General features: G+C 42.6%; 1 protein-coding gene across 4 annotated transcripts in view; it reads left to right on the plus strand.

Annotated features, from left to right (window-relative positions):
- The window catches only part of LOC133638605 (synaptotagmin-7-like), a 452,289-nt gene that overhangs the window by 280,526 nt on the left and 145,101 nt on the right, over positions 1-26,662 (plus strand). For 3 of the 4 annotated variants that reach the window (XM_062031397.1, XM_062031405.1, XM_062031410.1), the window contains one exon: positions 8,315-8,662. The exons of the other annotated variant lie outside the window; for it this stretch is intronic. In XM_062031397.1, coding sequence (XP_061887381.1) covers positions 8,315-8,662 — 348 coding nt within the window. The remainder of the gene's footprint in view (positions 1-8,314; positions 8,663-26,662) is intronic. 4 annotated transcript variants of the gene reach the window in all.

Below are 26,662 nucleotides of genomic sequence, written 5' to 3' on the forward strand. Positions count from 1 at the left end.
CGTCAAGTGACTGGTAGAAGGAATCCTTGACCTCACTCTCAGATGGCAGGGTCGGTGCATAAGAACTGAGAAGTGTGGCGTAGCGATTCCTGACCAGGGGGATACGGAGGGTCATTAGTCTTTCACTAATGCCGACAGGTGTTTCAGTGAGTCTTGGCAGCAGTGTGTTTTTGATGGCCAGTCCTACACCATGCAGATGTTGTCCTCCTGAGGGGTAGCATTTCCAGATGAATGTGTAGCCCATACCTTCCTCAGTTAGAGAGCCTTCATCCAAGATCCTGGTCTCACTCAGGGCTGCAATGTCAATGTTGTAGCGATTCAGCTCTGCAGCAACCAAGGCAGTTCTTCTGTGAGGTCTGTCAGATCTGCCGTACGAGTCCAGGAGAGTCCTTACATTCCATGTTGCCAGTTTCAAGTTGCATGAGTTTTTTATTTTATTTCGACCGCAGGTATGGAATGGCCCGATAGGTGCGGTATCCTATCCAGGCGAGATTGAGTGGGCAATTTTTAGGCCACCTTTTCCAGGCCCGTCCTCAATTGAGGTGAGCAGTGCCGTCCCTAAATAAGGCTGCTCAAACACAGGGGTCTGCCGAAAACAGCTTCCACTCAACCGAGCTGTTAGCGACCTATACCCTGTGCTTCTGCCGTGCAGGGTTCTAGCTAAGAGCTTCCAGTCCATTCAAACCTGCTCCCGTTGCCAGAAACCCCATCGCCGTCAGACTTCAACCAGATGTTAGTCCAGGTACTGTTCACCATGGTCAGAAGTGGGTACCTGCGCAAGGAGATATTTAAGTGCCAAAGGAGGTGCGCTTTCTCCAGTAGCACTATCTTCACCACAATGAGGTAAACCCGGTGGCGTGGGTGAGCCCATGACGACCAGCCCCCCATCATGACTGCAGGAGGTTGCCGGGTCCTTAATCTTTCAAGGCCCGCCTATTGCGCACCACCAGCACATTGCTTTTCTGTCAGGGTGTGCTCCCTTAGCCTTTGCCTAAATAAGCTGACCCACAAGGCAATGGGGCTATTTACCCATAGTTGGGGCAGGGTTGACAGGCGTCAGGGCGTGTTCCACACAATGGTGGGCCTATACGCCACGTCTCTGGGGCCCACTGCTGCTCCGACATCCCCTTCAGTTTAGTTCGGGGTCTGCAAAGACCCTTATCCGTGTGTGGCCTCGAGGAGGCACTGAAGGAGTCTTGGTGGTGGAGAGGCTTTGTACCAACAGGAGGAGACTTACGCACTCGGCTCCTCTTTTCACCCCCCGAGGGGGGCTAGCTGGCGGCGGTAGCTGTAAGCAGAGAGTAGCAAGCAGAAAGCAACATGCAACATGCACCATCTACAGACATCTCTCTACTTCTACCGCACTAGACGCGTCACACACACCCTGTGTAAGACACACACACTATACACACTACTGAAACACTCTTATACACACTACTGAAACACTCTTACATACACTACTGAAATGCTCTCACATAAACAACTGAAATCTTTTTCTCACACACACTACTGAAACACTTTTATACACACTACTGAAACACTCTTACATACACTACTGAAACGCTCTCGCATAAACAACTAAAATGTTTTTCTTTCACACACCCTACTGAAACACTCTTACACGCTACAGAAACACTCTTACATACACTACTGAAATGCTCTCACGTAAACAACTAAAATGTTTTTCTCTCACACACCCTACTGAAACACTATTATACACACTACTGAAACACTCTTATACACACTACTGAAACACTCTTAAATACACTACTGAAATGCTCTCACATCAACAACTAAAATGTTTTTCTCTCACACACCCTACTGAAACACTCTTACACACTACAGAAACACTCTTACATACACTACTGAAATGCTCTCACGTAAACAACTCAAATGTTTTTCTCTCACACACCCTACTGAAACACTCTTATACACACTACTGAAACACTCTTATACACACTACTGAAACACTCTTACATACACTGAAATGCTCTCACATCAACAACTAAAATGTTTTTCTCTCACACACCCTACTGAAACACTCGTATACACACTACTGAAACACTCTTACATACACTATTGGAATGCTCTCACATAAACAACTAAAATGTTTTTCTCTCACACACCCTACTGAAACACTCTCATAAACACTACTGAAATGTTTTTCTCTCACACACACACACACACACCTGGAATTATTTTTCACTAGTATGTATAAATGGATTTCACCTGTGTGTGTGTGTGTGTGTGTGTGTGTGTGTGTGTGTGTGTGTGTGTGTGTGTGTGTGTGTGTGTGTGTGTGTGTGTGTGTGTGTGTGTGTGTGTGTGTGTGTGTGTGTGTGTGTGTGTGTGTGTGTGTGTGTGTGAGAGAGACAACAATTTCAGTAGTATGTGTGCAAGGATTTCAGTTATGTGTATAAGAGCATCTTAACCAGTGTGTATGAGCGAGGTTGCATTCCAGTTCTGGTCCCCTTTTCAGACAAGTTATTTTATTTTTTTAAATTTTTAAAGCCAAGTTCGTTTGTGAACAAAATGTCTGCCTGACTGCCGACAAGTAGCTTAACCGAGGCAGGAGCTCTACTTCATAATTTGAGGGCTTCAGCGGAGAATATAAGAACACTTTCAATGCAACAAGGGTCGGGCTGCCGCCGTGGGTTGCCCCTGTAGGATGCGACATCCGAGCGGCCACACAGCGGTGCCTTTCTCCTCCCGACAGCCAAGCAGCCTGGAGCACTCGTTCCATTGCAAGTTTGCACCACAACATCATCAAGTGCAACGTTCCAGCTCATGGACATCGAAGCAAGAGGAGGAAAAGGTAATTAGGCATTATTTACTTCTAAATGATTGTTGAATCCCATGAAATGTAAGGCAACATGGCATCGTAGTCAGCTAAACAGTTAGCCTTAGTGTGCCTCCACTACAAACAAGTTAGCAACTAGTGTTTCCGCGGCTCCTAAGAATCTGGCATCTATCGCAAACTTGCCGTTTGTCTCGGAGGAAGCGGACAAAAGTACACAGTCAAATCAGCTAGTAATGTTTGCAGCGTTGTTGCTATGGTAACATGTCGAAATGTGAGTCACGTCGTGGTACGTCAGTAGCTAATCATATACTAATAATAATGGATTACATTTATTTTTTTATTTTTATTTTTTTTATTTTTTATTTTTTTTTTTTTTTTTTTTTTTTTTTTTTTTTTATAATGTCCATTTATTTTTATTACATTTTTATTACATTTATTTAGCCCTTTTTGTTACATTTATTTAGCCCTTTTCTATCGACTAGATAAGGGGTCCCCAAACTACGGCCCGCGGGCTGGTTACGGCCCGCCAGCGTCCAAAATCCGGCCTGTGGGGAAAAAATATATATATATTATTTTAAATCTGACTTTTCTAATCAATTCTTTGGTGTCTCCTAGCCGCTCAGGGAAATCATAATGTCTAAAAATGCATTTCCCTGTATGACTTATATTGTCTTAGCTGTTTTCATGTGATCTTATTGTTACATTCTTATTTCAGAGTCACCACACAGCAGCATGACCATTTCAACAAGGACAGAATAAACAACCTCTGGATTCATTGAAGTTTGCTTCCAAACAACTTCTCTCTACACTAATATATTGTTTGGAATATTCAATATATTTCACATAGAAACATATTAAATATCCTTTTTTTTTTTGGCTCAAAAAAGACTCCTTATGTCGTATTATTCATATACTTTTCAAATGTTCTTGTAGTCAGACAATCTTTTCAGTATATTAGAGGGAATCTTTACCTGACCTGTTTGGACTGTCATCTGCAGTCTTCACAAACGAACTTGGCTTTAAAAAAAAAAAAGAAAAAAAAAAAAAAAATTGTCTGAAAAGGGGCGGGCATTATTGGTGACCAGAACCGGAATGCAACCTCGCTCATACACACTGGTAAGATGCTGTTATACACATAACTGAAATCCTTGCACACATACTACTGAAATTGTTGTCTCTCACACACACATGTAAAAAGCACACACACACACACAGGTGAAATCCGTTTATACATACTAGTGAAAAATAATTCCAGGTGTGTGTGTGTGTGTGCGTGAGAGAAAAACATTTTAGTAGTGTTTATGAGAGTTTCAGTAGGGTGTGTGAGAGAAAAACATTTTAGTTGTTGATGTGAGAGCATTTCAGTAGTGTGTATAAGAGTGTTTCAGTAGTGTGTGTGAGAAAAAGATTTCAGTTGTTTATGTGAGAGCATTTCAGTAGTGTATGTAAGAGTGTTTCAGTAGTGTGTATAAGAGTGTTTCAGTAGGGTGTGTGAGAGAAAATAATTTCAGTTGTTTATGTGAGAGCATTTCAGTAGTGTATGTAAGAGGTAATTTGTGACTCAAGTTTAAAAAGGTTAAGAACTCCTGGCCTAGATACGTACAGTATAGATTTGCTTTTGTGTAAATTTTGCTCCACAATCAGTTTTATAATCCATTTTTTGAGTCTGTCTGCAAGATGTTCGATTCTAGAGGCGTTCCCCGATTGCAAATGCAACCATGCCCCGCCGTTTCCAATAGTATCGTAATTTATATTTTACTCACAGTTAAAATACATATATCTTAAGGTCATCGCCGCTATTTTTTTCTAGAAACGGTCAAAAATAAACTACACTAAATTAAAGGCCTACTGAAACCCACTACTACCGACCACGCAGTCTGATAGTTTACATATCAATGATGAAATCTTAACATTGCAACACATGCCAATACGGCCGGGTTAGCAATTTTAAATTTCCCGCTAAACTTCCGGTTGAAAACGTCTATGTATAATGACGTATGCGCGTGACGTCAATCGTTGAAACGGAAGTATGCGGACACATTGAATCCTATACAAAAAACTCTGTTTTCATCTCAAATTTCCACAGTATTCTGGACATCTGTGTTGGTGAATATTTTGCAATTTGTTTAATGAACAATGAAGACTGCAAAGAAGAAAGTTGTAGGTGGGATCTGTGTATTAGCGGCGGACTACAGCAACACAACCAGGAGGACTTTGAGATGGATAGCAGATGCGCTAGCCGCCAAACTCCCCTTAACTTCCTCCGTCTCCGGGCCGCCGACCGCATCTGTGATCGGGTGAAGTCCTTCGTCACACCGTCGATCGCTGGAACGCAGGTGAGCACGGGTTTTGATGAGCAGATGAGGGCTGGCTAGCGTAGGTGGATAGCTAATGTTTTTTAGTATAGCTCTGTGAGGTCCGGTTGCTAAGTTAGCTTCAATGGCGTCGTTAGCAACAGCATTGTTAACCTTCGCCAGGCTGGAAAGCATTAACCATGTATTTACAGGTCCATGGTTTAATAGTATTGTTGATTTTCTGTCTATCCTTCCAGTCAGGGGTTTATTTCTTTTGTTTCTATATGCAGTTAAGCACGATGCTATCACGTTAGCTCCGTAGCTACAGTGTTTCGCCGATGTATTGTCGTGGGGATAAAAGTCACTGTGAATGTCCATTTCGCGTTCTCGACTCTCATTTTCAAGAGGATATAGTATCTGAGGTGGTTTAAAATACAAATCCGTGATCCACAATAGAAAAAGGAGAGAGTGTGGAATCCAATGAGCCCTTGTACCTAAGTTATGGTCAGAGCGCTGCATTCTAGTCCTTCACTCTAACGTTACTCATCCACAAATCTTTCATCCTCGCTCAAATTAATCGGGTAATCGTCGCTTTCTCGGTCCGAATCGCTCTAGCTGCATTGAAAACAATGGGGAAATGTGAGGAGCCTTTCAACCTGCGACGTCACGCTACTTCCGGTACAGGCAAGGCTTTTTTTATCAGCGACCAAAAGTTGCAACTTTATCGTCGATGTTCTCTACTAAATCCTTTCAGCAAAAACATGGCAATATCGCGAAATGATCAAGTATGACACATAGAATGGATCTGCTATCCCTTTTTAAATTAAAAAAAATCATTTCAGTAGGCCTTTAAACAAACATTGTATAGATTTACCCACTCACAAAATTAGGTACACCTGCACACTCCGCGATCGATTCAAACTGCATTATATCCGAGCATCCCCTTTTATAGGGGGAAGTCTTCCCAGGTTATTGTATTCTAACGACTGTCTGAATAAAGTGCAGAGACTATAATTAAAGTTTAACAATTTATTCCGCAAATGGAATAAGTACAAACATTAGCAATACCAGCGCTGGAGAGAAGACTGAGTTCTACAAAGTCTGGCAAATTCTCTCTCGATAGTCACACTGTTCACTTGCTTTTGACCATTTTGCTACCCCTCCCAAGCATAGTTGCCTGCGTATCAGTCCAATTAAACCAAAAGGTAACACTCTCTCATACACACACACACGCACACACACACACACACACACACACACACACCAATGTTCTTTGCGCACTAATATTTCATTTATGCATTCACGCCTGTCCTGGTTATCTGTTGAACAAAAGATGCATTGTAGTCTCTTTATGTTCTTTAGAACTATCTTGTTAGATCAATCAATTACTTTTACAAACAGTTTTTAAAATCAACTAACACACATATTCATGACACTAGAAATGCCAGCAATGGCTATTTGGCTATTTCTGCTCCCAGGACCAATCTCCTCAAACATGTATAGATGTATATCATTCTGGAATCGGTTGCCATCTCACATTAATCTCTCACAAAGTAAATTGTCATTCAAGACAGCTTTGAAGATACACCTATTGCAGCTGCCCACATGACGTGAATTTTTAATACTGGGTATAACTAGCTTTTTTTTATCTTATGTTGTACTTTTCTTTTGTATAATGTTTGGTAATGTATTTATTCTTTGTATTTTTATTTTGTATGCTCCAATATGGACCCCAGGAAGACTAGCGGTCGTCTTGGCGTCAGCTAATGGGGATCCATTCAATAAACAATAAACAATTCAATAAACACATACACACGTATGCTTTCGCTCCATCTCGTACCTGGCACCTCTTCTCACCATCGAAACTAAGATGTATGCAATGTGTGTGTGTGTGTGTGTGTGTGTGTGTGTGTGTGTGTGTGTGTGTGTGTGTGTGTGTGTGTGTGTGTGTGTGTGTGTGTGTGTGTGTGTGTGTGTGTGTGTGTGTGTGCGTGTGTGCGTGTGTGCGCGCGTGCGTGCATGTATTGAACGAAGATACAAACACAGGGTGAACTCATTGTTTTTTGTTGGTTTGTGTTCCTCGAGCGGAACAGAGAACACATTCCATTCTGCTAAGGTGGAAAATATTCCTCTAATATTAAAAAAAGTTTTGTTTTTTTATGTCGCACGTCAGTGGTATTATGCACATGACACGATTAAATGAAAATAATACTTTTTCCTACCTTTTTTTGTGTTTCCTCACAGCCTGAAACAAAATCCTCTACCCTTCGTCTAAATAGAATTTTAAATATGTAAAGATGTTTAACATTTATCAACATTTGATAAGTCAGAAAGGACTAAATTAATCCTAAGTCCCTTTAACATTTATTATATACATCCTGTATGTGTCAGTCTTGGTAAAAAGGATAGGACTCAGATGCAGAGTAGGGAACTTTGACAGGCTTTTATTTTGACAGCTTCCTTTCACCTCCAAAGTCAAGGAATTACAATATCTATATTAACCAAAAAAAACTAATCGGCGAAAAAGGTTCCAAAAAATAGGAACAACCAAAAATCACTCCAAACGGAGGACACAAAAGCAAAGACGAACTATAATTGGCGCCGTATATGCTATAAAATGTATTAACAAAAAACGCTCCAACAGGAGGAAGAAACAACAGCTATGAAAAATTCTACACTATCTAATCTAATAAAGTTTAACAGAAATTGTCAATCAAAAATTTGAGGAAAGAATGAAAAATAACTGATAACTCACCACTTCGGCTGAATAAACTAAATAACAAAAATCACTCTGCTGAGGAGGAAGAAAGGAAAACTCAAAATAGCAACGAAGGGATTCAGGATCAAGGAACATAAGCACGAGACGAGGCAAGGCATGGGCATGGACATGGATGCTAGAGAGCACGAATAAACGAGACAATCTGGCACAGAACAAAGGGAGGAGTGGGCTTATAAGACACATGAGGGTAATAGGGAACAGGTGGAAACAATCAGGGAACAGGGATGACGTCAGACTGGTGACACAAAAGGAAGGGCAAGTGACCTGAAACGAGAGGAGAGTTACTTTTCAAACTAAAACATGCAAATCACAAGACAGAAAAAACCAAGACAAGACATCCCTCACCGCGGTGTGACAGTATGATGGACAAGCTGTGTGTGATTGACCTCGTAAATATCCACCAGATTTTATTAATAGTATGTCTTTTGTGTTTCTGCTCAGTTTTGGGGACACATCCCTCTCAACTACGTCCACACTGGAGCACATCCCGTCTTCGGCTGTGGCGCGACCCCGTCCCCTGGTCCGGCAGCAGAGCCTCCAACAGCCCCTCACTCACCAGCCCCCTCCGGGTCCTAACGACCCCCCTGTGACCTCGCAAAGCCTGGGCCAGCTGCACACAGGCCCAGGTGGCGGGGGCCACCGTGGAGGACCACGAGGGGTCCGGGGGAGTACGGCCGGAGCCTCCCGGTACAGAGGGGCAGGGGCGGGCCGGTCAAGGTCGAATCCGGGAAGCTGGGACCATATGATGGAACAGATCCGCCACAGGGGGCTGGACGTCAAGTCGTTCTTGTAAGTGTTGCTGTGATAGAACCAGTGATGTCTTTTCAGGGGAGAAGGAGCCTAATCATGGAAAATGAAAAGGAAAAAAAATATAATAATTGGAAAATCAGCAAATGTGGGAGGTACTGAACACAGAATCACAAATAAAGCTAGACTTACGAGCTTAATTGATTTTATGATGGAGCTCTTAACTTAAAACACTCGTATCTCAAATAAATGTCTCACATTGAAATTAAATGAAATCTAATTGGTTATTAATTAATTATAACATGTAACATGTGTTTTAAAAAGAATAGTACACTTTTTGAAATATTGTATGAAACACAGTACAATACAATATACTACAACTACAGTAGTTTTATGAAGTAATGTGAAATTATGGACAGCATTTACCTTTGAGGGTGGACTTCTGCGGTATATCCTTCCAGCTGCTTCTCCGTCAAATACACCACCAGCACCGTTTCCATATTTAAATGGATAAATGTCCACCGTTTGGATGTTATTTGAACATTATTAACTCGCGTTATTGCATCATTCGGCTTTATTATGGTTAGCCGAGAGATAGCTCTTATCTCAAAACTTAGGGTGAGGTACTACTGTACTATGATACAGATATAAATATAATTTTAAAAAAGATAGATATATAACAAAGTGTTTTTGAAGTAATTCCTATAATATTGGCACCTTGTGTGAGTTATACTTGCTATAATTAACTATACATCCTGACTCATCGCACTCTGGTTAATATTTTCGTGACATACTTGGTATATCAGAAAAGTTCTAGGATTCATTATTCGATGTGAGAGGCATCTTTCGTGAAGAGGCGGGAGTTGTGGCAGGACAGCTCATGGATGCTTTATTATGACAACACACCTGCTCACAATGGCCTTAGCACCTTGCAGTTCCTGGCCGGGAAGATATTCGCCATGATGAAGTAACCTCCCAACGCACCTGACCTGGCTCTATGGGATTGTTTTCCCTTTTTGAAATGTGCTCATCATCAAGATCGCCGTGACAACAAAGCTGTGGAGGATCTCGGAAGAATCCTACCAGGAGTGCATGAAGGCGTGGCAGAGAACTACTGTGCGTTTGACTCCACAAGAATTGTCATGATTTCCGGACTGTAAGCCGCTACTTTTTTCCCACGCTTTAAACCGTGCGCTTTAAACGATGCTGAGGCTAATTTATGGATTGTTCACATGCCGCCCATCTCGTCACATCAGACCAATGAAGTTGCTCACATTAAATCAAAGGTACTCACGGTCAAAGGTACTCATGCAATCATCTAATCAGCCGTTCAGCGCACTATGGACTCACCCTCAATAATGGAGGTAAACAACAACAAAAAGCACAAGACGTAGCCCCAAAGCCGGAGACGATTGACCTAGTCATTGAAAAAATAAATCCACCGTTACAAACTGGCCCACGACACAGGGCGCTGAAGAAGTCGAAGGAGGAGAATGACGATGAAGACCGTATTCCGTTAGGCGACTGTATGTCACAGGTATTGCCTTTGGTTAAATTTGCGAATTAACACATGCGCCTGTTGAAATATTTCATGTTTAAATGTGTACACCTCCGGCTTATAGACTTTTGGGACCAATGTATGTACAGCAAAATTCAGCCAAAAATTTGATGTGTGCAGTTTATAATTAGGTGCGCTCTACAGCCCGGAAATTATGGTACATTTCAAAGGCGAAAACTTTTTTGAAAGCAGTCCTGGAACTTTTCTGATATGCAAGTCTTACACGGAAAGCAGACCGCGTTGCAGGGTGAGCTCTACAGGTGAGCTCTACAGGTGCTTGTTGCTGCTCTTCTACGCAGAGGCAGCTGTTTCGTTAAAAAGACATACAGCCTGAGTAGGACAAATCCAGGACAACCTTCTGTTATTCTTGTTATGAATCTCAATTGAAACTGAACTTTTAGACTTGTAATGCGATTTTCAATATTAGAGAAACTACATTTTGACCCTATTTAGAATATTTTGTTTTCTTATTGTTGTTATTTAGTCTGTAATAAATATTTCAATGCATCAGATTTAAGCATTTTTTAAATAGTCTACTAAAAGTACAAAAATAAATCTGCATGACAATACAGTAACTATTATTTGCACTGAATGTGTATGACATGTTGAGAACGAATGGAGGGTGCAACACAATTACACTCTCATGGCTATAGGGCTGTCAAAGTTAACACGTTATTTCATGGAATAGAATAGAAAATAATTGAATAGAATAGAATAGAATGCTATTTATTGTCACGTATACCCATGTACAAAGGGATTAAAACCAGATCTTTGGTGCAGACTTGAAATGAAAAAAATAAAAATAGACAAAGGAAGAGAAAAAAAAGAGAAAATGTAAAAAATAGTATTTATATATATATATATATATATATATATATATATATATATATATATATATATATATATATATATATATATATATATATATATATATATATATATATTTTTATATATATATATATATATATATATATATATATATATATATATATATATATGTATAGATATATATATATATATTATAATTAAATTGATAAAAGCAATAAGGAAAAGAGGTGCATGGTTTTGACTATATACATATGTGTAAAAGTAATATGTGTGAGTTATTGCATTATCAGTAAGAAATGTAAATATTGCACAGATGAATGGTTTCACTGTACAGTAATGATGAGTGGATATTGGACAGTGAGAGTTATGATACGCAGCATAATATACAGATATTGTACAGTAATCAAAGTGATGAATATTTAAGTGAGAGTTCAGTGATTATGGCTCTCAGAAAAAAGCATTTTTCGAATGTATTTCTCCTTGTTTTAATACACCTGTAGCATGCAATCTCATGCAAACAATCACAAAAACGTATTGTCTTAGTCATGTATAAATGCAAATTAATCACACAATTTATTTTGAGTGCGTATGCTACATTACCCTAACCGTGGATGGTTACCTGAAAGGCGGATCAGGTTGCTTTACGGCAAAGCTTCTCGATTATGTTCCATTACACCCCCCTACGAAGAAGAAAACATATACTCTCTACTGCGACTATAAATAGTATCATCTGTCTATTAAAATGTTATAAGTACACCTCTGCATAACATTATATTCTTATTAACATTAAAAAAAACAACAACACACTGCAGTGAAGCCAAGCGCTACATACGCTTCATCATATTTTAGTACGGCAAAAAAAAGCATGTTCCCTGATTCACTATGTAAAGGGCTTTGAGCGCTATATAAATATACTTCACTTCACTAATCTGATTTTAAAAAAGTAATTGTTTTACAACACTTATAAAAACAAGTCAGTAGTAGTGTTGTCCCGATACCAATATTATTTCGGTACTTTTCGATATTTTTCTAAATAAAGGGGACCACAACAAATGACATTATTGGTTTTATTTTAACAAAAAATCTTAGGGTACATTAAACATATGTTTTTTATTGCAAGTTTGTCCTTACATAAAATAGTGAACATACTAGACAACTTGTCTTGTATTAGTAAGTAAGCAAACAAAGGCTCCTAATTTAACTGCTGACATTTGCAGTAACATATTGGGTCATTTTCCATTCTATTATTTTGTCAAAATTATTAAGGACAAGTGGTAGAAAATTAATAATTCATCTACCTGTTCATTTACTGTTAATATCTGCTTACTTTCTCTTTTAACATGTTCTATCTACGCTTCTGTTAAAATGTAATAATCACTTATTCTTCTGTTGTTTGGATGCTTTACATTAGATTTAGATGATACCACAAATTTGGGTATCAATCCGATACCAAGTCGTTACAGGATCATACATTGGTCATATTCAAAGTCCTCATGTGTCCTGGAATGTAATTCCTGAGTTTATAAACATAATATGTATTTTTTTTAAACGAAAGGAGATGTGATACCAAAATATATCGACGTAATCATAGTAGTATTGACTACATACGCTCCTGTACTTTGGTATCATTACAGTGGATGTTAGGTGTAGATCCACCAATGGCGTTTGTTTACATTGTGACGCCGGTGAGCTACGGTGTGTAGTGAAGCATGTTTAGCTATTCCTCGTCCTGCAGGGATGATACTTGTAAGAAACTTACTTTGTTTGTCGCCATTGAAGCGAGGATTAGTGTTTTCATATAACTTCACCTTTATCTTTAGTTTTCAAGCCAAAATGCGTCCTTTGTCCCTTTTCTGTCCAAACACTGTGTCTGCTTGTAAGTACTCCGTGATTGTGCGCTGCCGAACATGCTCGTCTGCTCGTAAAACCAGCAATGACACGACGTGACGACGACGGGTGGCAGGGGACCGGTACTTTTCAGAGGCGGTATAGTATCGAATATGATTAATTAATACCATGGTACTATACTAATACCGGTATACCGTACAACCCTAGTCAGTAGTTAGTTAAATATTATCAAGATTAATAAGGAATTAGTGCCTTACCGACCAGCAACATGACCGCACGTCACCGGAAAGTACCTAAACCCCAAAAAGCAGGAACGTTTGTGTTTGTGTACAATTTTTCTAGGCTAGTGGAGATTTAAGATACGGAGCTCATGAATCTCACCTCACTTTAGGACCCAGAGGGGGAAACACAAACAAGCATTGTGGTCAGGAGGGTGCGTGTGACCTACCAATTGCAGCGTGAGCTTCCCCACTTTGTTGTGTAATCAATAAAACCGGTGTCGGTGGTAATGGTTTCCACGCCCGCCGGGTGGACTGCTCGTGTCGTTTCTGGTCATCTATACAAATGCATTCACCTTATTGATGAGCTGCATGCTGGCACTGTTTACAACTCCCCAGTGAGCCGCTGTCTCTCAAGTGCTAATGTGTTCTCTGGCTGTCAATATTTCTCCAACAAACAACCTCTTATTAAGGCAGGGAGTCAGAACAGCGCAGGTGGGCTGGGGGGGAGAGGGAATTAAAATAAACAAACAATAGGAAAATATAATTGGACATTGAAGTTGGTTTTTTTAGCTTTGCACCAGCCGAAGACCCACAGACACCCATAATAAACCAAATATTAACACTGAAAATAATGTGAAATACATATAAATGAGAAAATGAAAGGGATACATAAACACTTCACAGTACGTTTAACTTAACTGAACACGCTTGTTTTTCAAGATGGAAAAGGATCATGGATTTTTTTGCAGTCGCACTCGAAGAAAAAAAGCACGGAGACTAAGGTTTGCGGATGCTAAAACTCGTGCAAAAGCTGATCAACTAAGCTTGTGCCAGAGGATTGCGTCTTTTTAGTCAGCAGAATGAGAAGCATAATCCAATTAGCGGGTCTGTCTTCATGTATATGCAGAATACAGGCTGATTATCAGAACGCCCACAATACTTGGAGGAGAAAATGCAAACATAACTATTTAGCACTAAAACGGTGTGATTTATCAAGACTAAAACTTGTTCTGCAACAGTTGTTTTGGTCATCTGCAACCTGGCAGGAGGCGATTGCGCTGCTGCTCCATCAACATATATAGACTGTCAAAAATAAAAATATTTGACATATTTTCTATTCAGGAAGATATTTTTTAAATTTTATAGCTGCTAGATAACTTAAAGGCCTACTGAAATGAGATTTTCTTATTTAAACGGGGATAGCAGGTCCATTCTATGTGTCATACTTGATCATTTCGCGATATTGCCATATTTCTGCTGAAAGGATTTAGTAGAGAACATCGACGATAAAGTTCGCAACTTTTGGTCGCTGATAAAAAATCCTTGCCTGTACCGGAAGTAGCGTGACGTCACAGGTTGTGGAGCTCCTCACATCTGCACATTGTTTACAATAATGGCCACCAGCAGCGAGAGCGATTCGGACCGAGAAAGCGACGATGTCCCCATTAATTTGAGCGAGGGTGAAAGATTTGTGGATGAGGAAAGTGAGAGTGAAGGACTAGATGGCATTGGAAGCGATTCAGATAGGGAAGATGCTGTGAGAGGCGGGTGGGACCTGATATTCAGCTGGGAATGACTAAATTAGTAAATAAACACAAGACATCTATTAGCCACAACACAACCAGGCTTATATTTAATATGCCACAAATGAATCCGCATAACAAACACCTCCCCCCTCCCGTCCATATAACCCGCCAATACAAATCAAACACCCGCACAACACACTCAATCCACAGCCCACGGCGCCGCTGCTGCCCACTGCTCCCCAAGGGGATGGGTCAAATGCAGAGGACAAATTTCACCACATCTAGTGTGTGACAATCATTGGTACTTAATCTTAAAGTACCGTTCACCTCCGCAAAGTTCATACAGCACATATACATGTATTTCCCCAAAGTTACGTACGTGACATGCACATAGCGGCACGCACGTACGGGCAAGCGATCAAATGTTTGGAAGCCGCAGCTGCGTACTCACGGTACAGCGTATCCAACTCAAAGTCCTCCTGGTAAGAGTCTCTGTTGTCCCAGTTCTCCACAGGCCAATGGTAAAGCTTGACTGTCATCCTTCGGGAATGTAAACAATGAAACACCGGCTACGTGTTTGTGTTGCTGCAGCCGGCCGCTAATACACCGCTTCCCACCTACAGCTTTCTTCTTTGCTGTCTCCATTGTTCATTAAACAAATTGCAAAAGATTCACCAACACAGATGTCCAGAATACTGTGGAATTTTGCGATGAAAACAGACGACTTAATAGCTGACCACAATGGTGTCCCAAAATGTCCGCTACAATCTGTGACGTCACGCGCAGACGTCATCATACCGAGACGTTTTCAGCGGGAAATTTAAAATTGCACTTTACTAATCTAACCCGGCCGTATTGGCATGTGTTGCAATGTTAAGATTTCATCATTGATAAACTATCAGACTGCGTGGTCGGTAGTTAGTTTCAGTAGGCCTTTAAGGGGCTGATTAAAACCAATTGATGTGTTTTGGTGTCTTTGGCGGTTTTTATTTTATTTTTTATGACATTAGTCGTTTCATATAGGATATATTACTAAAATACATTATTAAAATGTCTACTCTATGTTAAAATATTTTTCTTGCGTCTGGAATATTTCAACACACGCTTGCTGTTAGTACCAGCGTCTCCAAAAAAGTTGGTTCCATTGTAGACGTCCTGCAGGACTGCTTCTAACATGCCCAGGAAATGTGATAAATGTCTGCTGCATGTTTAAAAACAGCAGAACACTGCAGGTAGGAGTAGGGCTGGGCGATATGGCCTTTTATTAATGTCTCGATATTTTTAGGCCATGTCACGATACACGATATATATCTCGATAATTTGCCTTAGCCTTGAATTAACACTTGATGCATATAATCGCACCAGTATGATGATTATGTGTCTACATTAAAACATTCTTGTTCATACTGCATTAATATATAATAATTTTAAACTTTTATGCAGAGAGGGAAATCACAACTAAGTCAATTGACCAAAAGTGTATTTATTAAACAGTTATTAAGCAGTGGCACAAACATTCATGTCATTTCCAAAACAGAAAGTGCAAGATTGTCAGAGACATTTTAAAACAAGCTATGAGTGCACTTTTGTGCATGATGTCACTAAGGTGACATATTAAGACAACACTAAATTAAAGTGCACTTTTTTTTACAGAACGCCACTACAATAGTTTAAAACAAATAAAGTGCACTTTTGTGCATGATGTCACACAAGATATTTCAATAACTGTCAAATAAAAATTAGCTGCATAATAGGAAATCAAATAGTGTATATCCTTCGCTATGTGGTAGGTTCCTTCTGTTTTTGACTATTTTTTTCATACGGTGTTGATGTGGAAATGGTGTTGATGTGCAGGTTGCTTAGGCATTTTGTTGGGTGTGGCACCGGCCGGAGATGTTGACATGCAAAGTTTCAAGCACTCTTCATTCTCTAGCGGGTGACTTTTCAAATGATGCTACGAATTAGCAGTAATGCTACTTTTTGTAGCAACGCTTTTACTTGACATATTACGGTTGTTTGTTCAACATATTCCCGCCTGAAGCCAAACCACCGCCAGACAATGGGAATTATTCTCCCTCCATTTGTTACCAGATTCGCACCTTCTTTCTCGTATTACCACTCGCACCACTCCACTAGCATCACAGCTAATGTTATCCATTCCGCTACCTCTCTGCTCAGCGAGGGCGTATGACAAGTATGTGACGTATGTAAGAAGGTGCGCTTGTTTTATGTCTCTGTGCGAAGGAGAGACACGAAAGAGTGAGAACAGCCTGTAGTCTTAATGCCCGCAGCTAAAAGCAACTGCGTGAGAACGTATACTCGGACATCACGATATAGTCATTTTCTATATCGCACAGAGACAAACCCGCGATATATCGAGTATATTCCATATATCGCCCAGCCCTAGGAAGGAGCATGAAATCATGAATGTGCAGTAGATGATCACACAAAGACTTTATTTAAATAGGGGGGTCTGCACCAGTTATCAATTGTACACACAGTCTTAGTAGATCACAAGCAAACACCCACTGATTGTACATGTAATTTGATAATTTGCATACGCCGCTGAGCGTGTAAGATGTGGATCTTAGTAGATCAAACCCAAAGTCACCAAGGATTCTTCGTTTAGGGACTCAATTATGAATAGCTTTTTTTTAACAAACACTTTAATTTGGAAAAAGCGTCAAATAATATTCCATTGCTTCAATTAATCGTTTAATTAGTGTAACTAGTTGAACCAACAGAGTGCCAGGAACTTTAAATACATGGACATAGTTTCAGCACGGCCGCTGCAATAGAGCACACATGAGAGTGGTGGTGTGTGGGGGTCGTGATCTGTGAGGCAGCGAACAGCAGAGAGCTTTTTTTTAAATTGTATCTTAGTTTTTGTTAATGCACACATGCGAAAAGTGCAATTTTATTTTTATTTTTTTAATTAGTAAATCAACATAAAAAACACAAGATACACTTACAGTTAGTGCACCAACCCAAAAACCCTCCGTCCCCCATTTACACTCATTCTCACTCATTCACACAAAAGGGTTGTTTCCTTCTGTTATTAATATTCTGGTTCCTACAATATATATATCAATACAGACTGCAAGGGATACAGTCTGTGCTTCTGGTCCACGAATAGTACTAACCTTTAACAGTTAATTTTACTCATGTCCATTAATTACTAGTTTCTATGTAACTTTTTTTATTTTATTTTAACTTATTTTTTGTTAAAAAAAAATGTTTTTTTTGTTTTTTTTAAATAAAGGACATTATCTTCACCAGACCAGGTAGTCAATTAAATTAGATTGTTTAATAGGTTCTTAAAACCCGTTCCAGTCCAGATTATGTCCAGGTCGGGCTCAGCAACACACACCTTCCTTTATGTACACTCAAATTAGGGAACACAACAACAGATTTCATATAATCTATAAACAAAATTACAAGGTGCAATTTTAATGTTGATGATGTGTATTTCTTAAAAGAAAAATAATAGAAGTTATGGCAAGCACAAAAAGTGTTGTTCATTTCAAGTATTTTCCCTGAAATACGCATTGAGGCTTTAAGTGTGTTGTTTTCGATTACTCGATTAATCGAACAAACTAATCAGTAGATTACACGATTATTAAAATAATCGATAGCTGCAGCCCTAATTTGTTATGCGCATTGTTGAGCCGCACGATAACCAAAAGGATACACGAAAACCGGGGCAAACTTTTGGCAAAATGTTTCGCAGAAAACCAAATCATGCGAAAAGGTTGGGGAGTACGAAAACAAAAAAGTCATAGTTTATTATGTCCTTCATATTACTAAAAAAAAAGGCCCGCTTAAGTTGACGTCAACATTAGATACAACATACCGTATTTTTCAGACTTAAAAATCCTCATCTTTTTGGTACGTGGTGTAATGATAAGTGTGACCAGTAGATGGCAGTAACACATAAGAGATAAGTGTGGACTGCAGGTTGACACCTGTTCAATAAATGACGCTAGCAAGTACCCCTAAGCAAGGAAGACCAAAATTGGATGTTTCATCGAGAATATAGAACATTACACACGGCGCTCAAAAATCTGTCCAAATGTTTTAGTATGATCCGAAGCCGCACCGCTTGATGGAACACGGAGCATTGCGGCTACTGTAGTCAGACGTACTTTGCTTCAAAATCCATCCATTTTATACCGCTTGTCCCTCTCAGTGGTCACGGGGGGTGGCTGGAGCCTATCTCAGCTGCATTAGGGCCGAAGGCGGGGTACACCCTGGACAAGTCGCCACCTCATCGCAGGGCCAACACAAATAGACAGACAACATTCACACTCGGGCCAATTTTAGTGTTGCCTATCAACCTATCCCCAGGTGCATGTTTTTGTAGATAGGAGGAAGCCGGAGTACCCGGAGGGAACCCACGCAGTCACGGGGAGAACGTCCCCCGGGGATCGTACCCAGGATTTTCTTATTGTTAGGCACCAGCACTAACCCCTATGTCACCATGCTGGTGTGCTTCAACATGCGGGTATTATTATGGTGTGTGTATAAGGACCCCAAAATGTCACCTGTTAGGAGATCTAATATAACGTTTTGTTTTGCAAAATTATGCAAAATTGTAGTCTGCACCATAGTTAATAAGCTCTTTCTTTTCCTCCTTCCTCTTGTTGTGGGTAATTCATCCTCCGCTGTTGCCATTTCTAATATAAAGTAGCTTATAGTTCTAACTTCTGTAAGTAGACTCGATGCGGAAGCACTAACAACTACCGGTACAACAAAGATGACGGGGAGAAGACACTGTTGAAGTAGAGACACGACAATAAAATTGCCCAAAATACGGCGCATCTACAAACCCCGTTTCCATATGAGTTGGGAAATTGTGTTAGATGTAAATATAAACGGAATACAATGATTTGCAAATCCTTTTCAACCCATATTCAATTGAATGCACTACAAATACAAGATATTTGATGTTCAAACTCATAAACTTGTTTTTTTTTTTGCAAATAGTAATCAACTTAGAATTTCATGGCTGCAACACGTGCCAAAGTAGTTGGGAAAGGGCATGTTCACCACTGTGTTACATGGCCTTTCCTTTTAACAACACTCAGTAAAGGTTTGGGAACTGAGGAGACACATTTTTGAAGCTTCTCAGGTGGAATTATTTCCCATTCTTGCTTGATGTACAGCTTAAGTTGTTCAACAGTCCGGGGGTCTCCGTTGTGGTATTTTAGGCTTCATAATGCGCCACACATTTTCAATGGGAGACAGGTCTGGACTACAGGCAGGCCAGTCATTCACACACATCAGTGTGTGAATGTGTGTGTGTGTGAATGGGTGAATGTGGAAATAGTGTCAAAGCGCTTTGAGTTCCTTAAAAAGGTAGAAAAGCGCTATACAAGTACAACCCATTTACCATTTATTTAGTACCCGCACTCTTTTACTATGAAGCCACGTTGATGTAACACGTGGCTTGGCATTGTCTTGCTGAAATAAGCAGGGGCGTCCATGGTAACGTTGCTTGGATGGCAACAGATTCTCTGAACCCTTTGATGGTATTACGGACCGTAGATGGTGAAATCCCTAAATTCTTGGCAATAGCTGGTTGAGAAAGGTTTTTCTTAAACTGTTCAACAATTTGCTCACGCATTTGTTGACAAAGTGGTGGCCCGCTCCCCATCTTTGTTTGTGAATGACTGAGCATTTCATGGAATCTACTTTTATACCCAATCATGGCACCCACCTGTTCCCAATTTGCCTGTTCACCTGTGGGATGTTCCAAATAAGTGTTTGATGAGCATTCCTCAACTTTATCAGTATGTATTGCCACCTTTCCCAACATCTTTGTCACGTGCTGCTGGCATCAAATTCTAAAGTTAATGATTATTTACAAAAAAAAAAAGTTTATCAGTTTGAACATCAAATATGTTGTCTTTGTAGCATATTCAACTGAATATGGGTTGAAAATTATTTGCAAATCATTGTATTCCGTTTATATTTACATCTAACACAATTTCCCAACTCATGGAAACAGGGTTTGTACTTGAAGATGGTCTGTAAAACGTAATCTATGCAACATTTTGACCAAAGAACCACCATTACATGTTATGTACACCATAAGGAAGTGTTTTAAATGTAGAAAAAAATCATAATATGAACCCTTTAATGCGCCTCATAATCTGGTGTACAAATAGACTGGAATAGACCCGCCCATCAGCAGTGCGCCTTATAATCCTGTGTGCCCTATGGTCTGAAAAATGCGGTACTGTAAATTTTGGAAAGCAAAGGGATCATTCCTCTTAAAAATGTGAATGTTTTGGAGAACAGCTTTAATGACTGTGTTATGTTTGATATGATTAAATTTTGCCAGACTGTAATGTTGCAGCCAATGTTATTAATAAAAATAAAAAAGGATACAAATACACTGAAGGGGATGGGGAAAAGCAGTATAAAAATAGAATGCACCAAATAAATGGGCATGAAGGGATAACATTCCAAACAAAAGATTACAGCTCACAGGTCAGCAGGACGGCATCAGAAGGAGATTAGCACTGCAGGAAAGCACAAAAAGGCAGTTGAACGTCTACAGAAAAGCGAAGTTTAGAAGCTTTGCCACAGGGTTGTAGCAACAGGAGGTGCAGCATGAAAAGGTAAACTAAGTCTCAATAGCACAAGAAGAAGTAGCAGGGACCGGTAACCATGGAGCTGCAGACCCACCTGAGGTAAATAGTTCCATAATCCCCAGTAGGAAGCAGGTTTGCTACGTTTAACTGAAGTCAAGGGGTGAAACTAAACACAACACAGAAACTAGCGGAACAAAATAAAAGCACAAAACAACTTTCTGGCCATCTCTTCGACTGCGTCCTCCCCCCGTCATCCATGTTGTAGTTGTTGGCGCTTCTACATGGAGTCTACTGACAGATATATATATATATATATATATATATATATATATATATATATATATATATATATATATATATATATATATATATATATATATATATATATATATATTGTGATGTGCGGTCACAAACCAACCTCCCAGAGACAGTTCTGTTTAAAGTTCAAACGCCGCAGCGTTGTTTTATTCAGTCAGTTTTTCTGAATAAAGGATAACTTAAAGTTCTTCCCGATTGGGGCTTCCCTTGAAACAAACAAATTGTCACTTTTTCCAAGTCTGGATCATGTCTCCTAAATTGCCTGGAACATATAGCAAAGAAACTGATCAGTGCAAAGTTAAATAAATCCCAGCATTCAATGAATCAAACATCTTACACATTTAGCAGACTAATTTACAAACTATATTTCAGTGGAGCAACACACTTACCGCCCGATGGAAGCAGACCTTTCCCAGCAGGGAGCCAGCCACACAATGAGTCAAACACCGAGGTGCTATTTAACTCCAACACAGTGATTGCCAACCTGCCACAGCTGCCTTGGGGCAGGTGGCCACACCTCAGCCTGATTGAGGATAAAATTAGGGATGTACTTGCCTTCAATGACCACACCTAAAGAGTGGCGTAGTTTGACCTCCTGGTGCATGCTTTCACTGTGATGGCTGGCCCTCTGCCCAGTCTCACCTGTTCGGAGGTATTGTGATGCTCCACATATCCCCCCCCTAAGCTCCTTGTTGGTACGAGGAGCTTCCTGTTCCTCATCTTCGTAGCGGCGGGACATCGCGTCGGCGTGGCGGATATCCTTTCCAGGGCGGTGCTCGACAGTGAATTTATAATTTTGCAGTTCCAGGAACCAGCGTGTCACCCGAGCGTTGCTGTCCTTATTGGTGGCCATCCATTTGAGGGGGGCGTGGTCGGTCACCAGAGTGAAGCGTCTTCCCCATAGGTAATACCTGAGATGGTGGATGGCCCACTTCACAGCAAGACACTCCTTTTCCACGGTAGAGTAGTTTTTCTCGTGCTTTAGCAGTTTTCGGCTAACGAAGGTTACGGGGTGTTCATCGGCGCCAACCAATTGGGCTAGGACTGCCCCGATCCCAGTGCCAGAGGCATCTGTGTGGAGGACGAATGGCTTCGTGAAGTCAGGTGCAACAAGGATGGGTTCCTCACACAGAGCTTGCTTTAACTTCTCGAAGGCCCCTTCCGTTTCGGTGGTCCAAGATACTCGGTGGGTTGACCGTTGGCGAGTGAGGTCGTTGAGGGGGGCCGCTATTGTGGCAAAGTCTTTGATAAACTTCTGGTAGTAGCCGATCAGACCTAAGAAGGACTGCACCTGTCTTTTAGTGATGGGGCGGGGCCAATTCCGTATCTTCTCCACCTTCTGGGCTTGGGGTCGCACACACCCACGGCCTATCGTATACCCGAGGTAGTCAGTTTCGGTCCATCCTACCCGGCACTTCTTGGCGTTCGCTGTTAGACCAGCCTGACGAAGGGCCCTGAGGACAGCCTCCAGGTGTTCCAGATGGTGGGCCCAGGTGGCGCTGTGGACCACGATGTCATCAAGGTAGGCGGCGGCATAGGCTTGGTGAGGACGGAGGATTCGGTCCATCATGCGCTGGAAGGTCGCAGGGGCCCCGTGGATGCCGAAGGGGAGGACAGTGTACTGGAACAAGCCATCTGGAGTTGAGAAGGCCGTCTTGGGTTTGGCTCTCTGGGTCAGGGGTACCTGCCAATAACCTTGGGTCAAGTCCATGGTGCTGACAAAGCGGGCAGGTCCAAGGCGGTCAATCAGCTCATCGGCTCTAGGCATGGGATATGCATCGAAGGTGGATATTTCGTTTAGTTTTCGGAAGTCGTTGCAAAACCTCAAGGAGCCATCTGGTTTAGGGACGATGACAATTGGACTGGACCAAGGGCTGTAGGACTCTTCAATGACGCCTTGGTCAAGCATCTTTTTTACCTCTTCTTTTATCGCTTCCCTCCGCGCTTCTGGGACCCTGTATGGTCGTTGCCTGACCACCTTCCCAGGCGGGGTCTCTATGTCATGTTCTATGACATGGGTGCGCCCGGGCATCTCTGCAAAAATGTCCCGGTAGCGGCCCAATAGCTCTTGGACATCTTGGACTTGTGTTGGGCCAAGGTCTACGCCTACATTGACGGCGGGTTTCTGGGAAGAGAGGTCCGTTAGAAAGGCAGGGCTAGGCAAAGGTGCAGCAGTGTGCCATCTTTTCAATACATTTACATGGTACAGCTGCAAACCTTTCCTCCGGCCGGGTTGCTGCACACGGTAGTTGACGGCCCCCACTCGCTCAGCGATCTCGTACGGGCCGTGCCATTTAGCCAAGAATTTGCACTCTGCCGTCGGGACCAATACTAAGACAAGGTCACCCACCTTAAACTCACGGAGATGAGCGCCCTTGTTGTATGTTCGTGCCTGGGCAGCTTGAGCCTTCTCCATATGGTTCCGGACCAGTGGCCATACCTTTCTGGCTCTCTCCTGTAGGTGTTCCACGTGGTCTATAACGTTCCGGTGGGGGGAGGGCTGACTTTCCCAGGCTTGCTTGGCGAGGTCCAGCAGACCCCGTGGATTCCGCCCGTAGAGCAGCTCAAAAGGGGAAAAACCTGTAGAGGCTTGGGGCACTTCACGAATAGCAAACAGTACATAAGGAATTAATTGGTCCCAGTCTTTCCCGTCAACTTCAACCAGTTTCCTTAACATTGTCTTCAAGGTTGAATTAAAGCGTTCCACTAGTCCGTTAGTTTGTGGGTGATAGACGGAGGTTCTGATCTGTTTTATCTTAAGCCATTTATACAACGCGGTCATTACACGGGCCATAAAACAGGTACCCTGGTCTGTCAAAACCTCGTCTGCTATTCCAACCCGGCTAAAAAGCATGAGTAGTTCATGGGCAACATTCTTGGCGGTAGCAACACGCAAGGGAATGGCCTCGGGGTATCGGGTTGCATAATCGACAATGACCAGTATATAGCGGTGTCCACGAGACGATTTTGGCAACGGCCCCACAATGTCCATAGCTATCCGTGAAAATGGCGTCTCAATAATAGGAAGGGGTATAAGGGGATTCCGGAGAAAGGGCCGCGGTGCCGCTTTTTGACATTCCGGACATGTGCGACAAAAGTCCTCGACGGCTCGGTTCACCCCAGGCCAATAAAAACGTGCGACCACTCGGTCGTAAGTCTTCTGGGCTCCCAGATGAGCCCCTAATTGGTGGGAGTGAGCGAGGTACAACACCCGGGTGACGTAACTTTTCGGCACTAATAGTTGTTCAACAACTCCCCCCCCCTTAGTTTTTTCACTTCGGTACAACAGACCCGCTTTTACCAAAAAATGAGGATAAGACACCCCACTCACCCCAGCGACCAGTTGACCGTCTATGGTGGCGACGCTTTGGCGGGCCATTTCCAGGTTCGGGTCAGCCCATTGGGCTGTGGCGTACTCGCCTTGAGGTGGGTTCCCCTCGACCGGCATGAGCGGGAACTCAGAGAAGGGGTCTTCACTGGCTGGAGGGGTCTCTCCCCCACTGGCGTCTCTCTCAGATGCTCCCCTTCCTGGTGAGGTTCCTCTAGGTGCTCGGAAGGTGGGGAATGCGGTCCGCGGGGTCGAGGCTGCGGGGCGCCGGTCCCGGCGTCTTGTTTGTCGGGGAGGATGTGGGCGGCGGCCTGGGTTCCAATACCGCTGGAAGAGGACACAATCCGTGCCTATCAGCAGAGGGACAGGTAGGTTGGGGACCACCCCAGCAGCCACAACGGCGTCTCCACGGGGGGTCTGGACCCGGATATGGCTGACCGGATAATGGCGGACATCACCATGGACGCAGGTGACCGGGACGGTGTCTGAGCCGACAGGACCAGCGTAGTCAGCCCTCACCAAGGTGACGACGCTGCCAGAATCAATCAGGGCATGGGCGTCGGTACCTCCCACCCGCACCGGCAGGGAGGCATGGGGTCGGCCGGTGTCCCCGGTGTGCAAGCAAGGTCGGTGGGCACCCGAGCTGGCGGCAGAGGGCATTGAGACGTCTCGGTCCCGTTCCGGACAGGCCCAGGAGATGTGGCCTTCTCGCCCGCAGACATAGCACCTTCTGGGGGGCCGGGCCAACCTTTCCTGTGGGTTGCTATCCCTTGGGGCATTACGTGGAGGAGATCGCAGGCGCGCACGGCCCGTCCTTTCAGCAGGGGTGGGGCGGCTTGGCGCAGCTCTGGTGGTTCGGAGCATCTCGTTGCTAACTTGGTAGTTCTCCAACAGAGCTACCAGAGAATCCAGGGAGGCGGGGCTCACCTGCGCAGCATACTTTCTGGCATCGGGCGGCAAAGCTCGAATACACCGATCAATCACCAATCTTTGGATCCAGGGTGTCTCCCCGCTACTCGTCAGCCATCCCTGGGTAAGGCGTAGCAGCTCTGCGAGCTGGGCCCGGGGCGGCTGGCTGGCACAGTAGGCCCAGGCGTGGTATCGCTGAGCTCTAGCTGGTAGGCTGTACCCATGGCTTGCTAATATGGCGGCCTTGAGCTTGGTGTAGTCTCGTGCGTCCTCTGCTGGCAGGTCGCGGCAGGCGTGCTGGGTCTCCCCAATGAGGAACGGGGCAATTATTCCTGTCCACTCACCGGGTGGCCATCGCTCCCTGGTAGCAGTGCGCTCAAAGAGCTCCAAATAGGCTTCAATGTCGTCATCGGGGCTTTGTTTGGTGAGGACTCCCCCCGGGGCTCGAACCACTGCTTCGTCTTTGTTGACCTGCTTGAGCAGTTCCTTCATTGCATTCTGCAACCCCGCCTGGCTTTGCAGGAGTGCCCTTATTGCTTGCTCCATAATGTGGTTGGGGAGGGTCTTCTATACCTGCATTCTCCACCAATTTGTGATGTGCGGTCACAAACCAACCTCCCAGAGACAGTTCTGTTTAAAGTTCAAACGCCGCAGCGTTGTTTTATTCAGTCAGTTTTTCTGAATAAAGGATAACTTAAAGTTCTTCCCGATTGGGGCTTCCCTTGAAACAAACAAATTGTCACTTTTTCCAAGTCTGGATCATGTCTCCTAAATTGCCTGGAACATATAGCAAAGAAACTGATCAGTGCAAAGTTAAATAAATCCCAGCATTCAATGAATCAAACATCTTACACATTTAGCAGACTAATTTACAAACTATATTTCAGTGGAGCAACACACTTACCGC

The sequence above is a fragment of the Entelurus aequoreus genome, linkage group LG02 (assembly GCF_033978785.1).
Source record: "Entelurus aequoreus isolate RoL-2023_Sb linkage group LG02, RoL_Eaeq_v1.1, whole genome shotgun sequence".
Lineage (NCBI taxonomy): Eukaryota > Metazoa > Chordata > Actinopteri > Syngnathiformes > Syngnathidae > Entelurus > Entelurus aequoreus.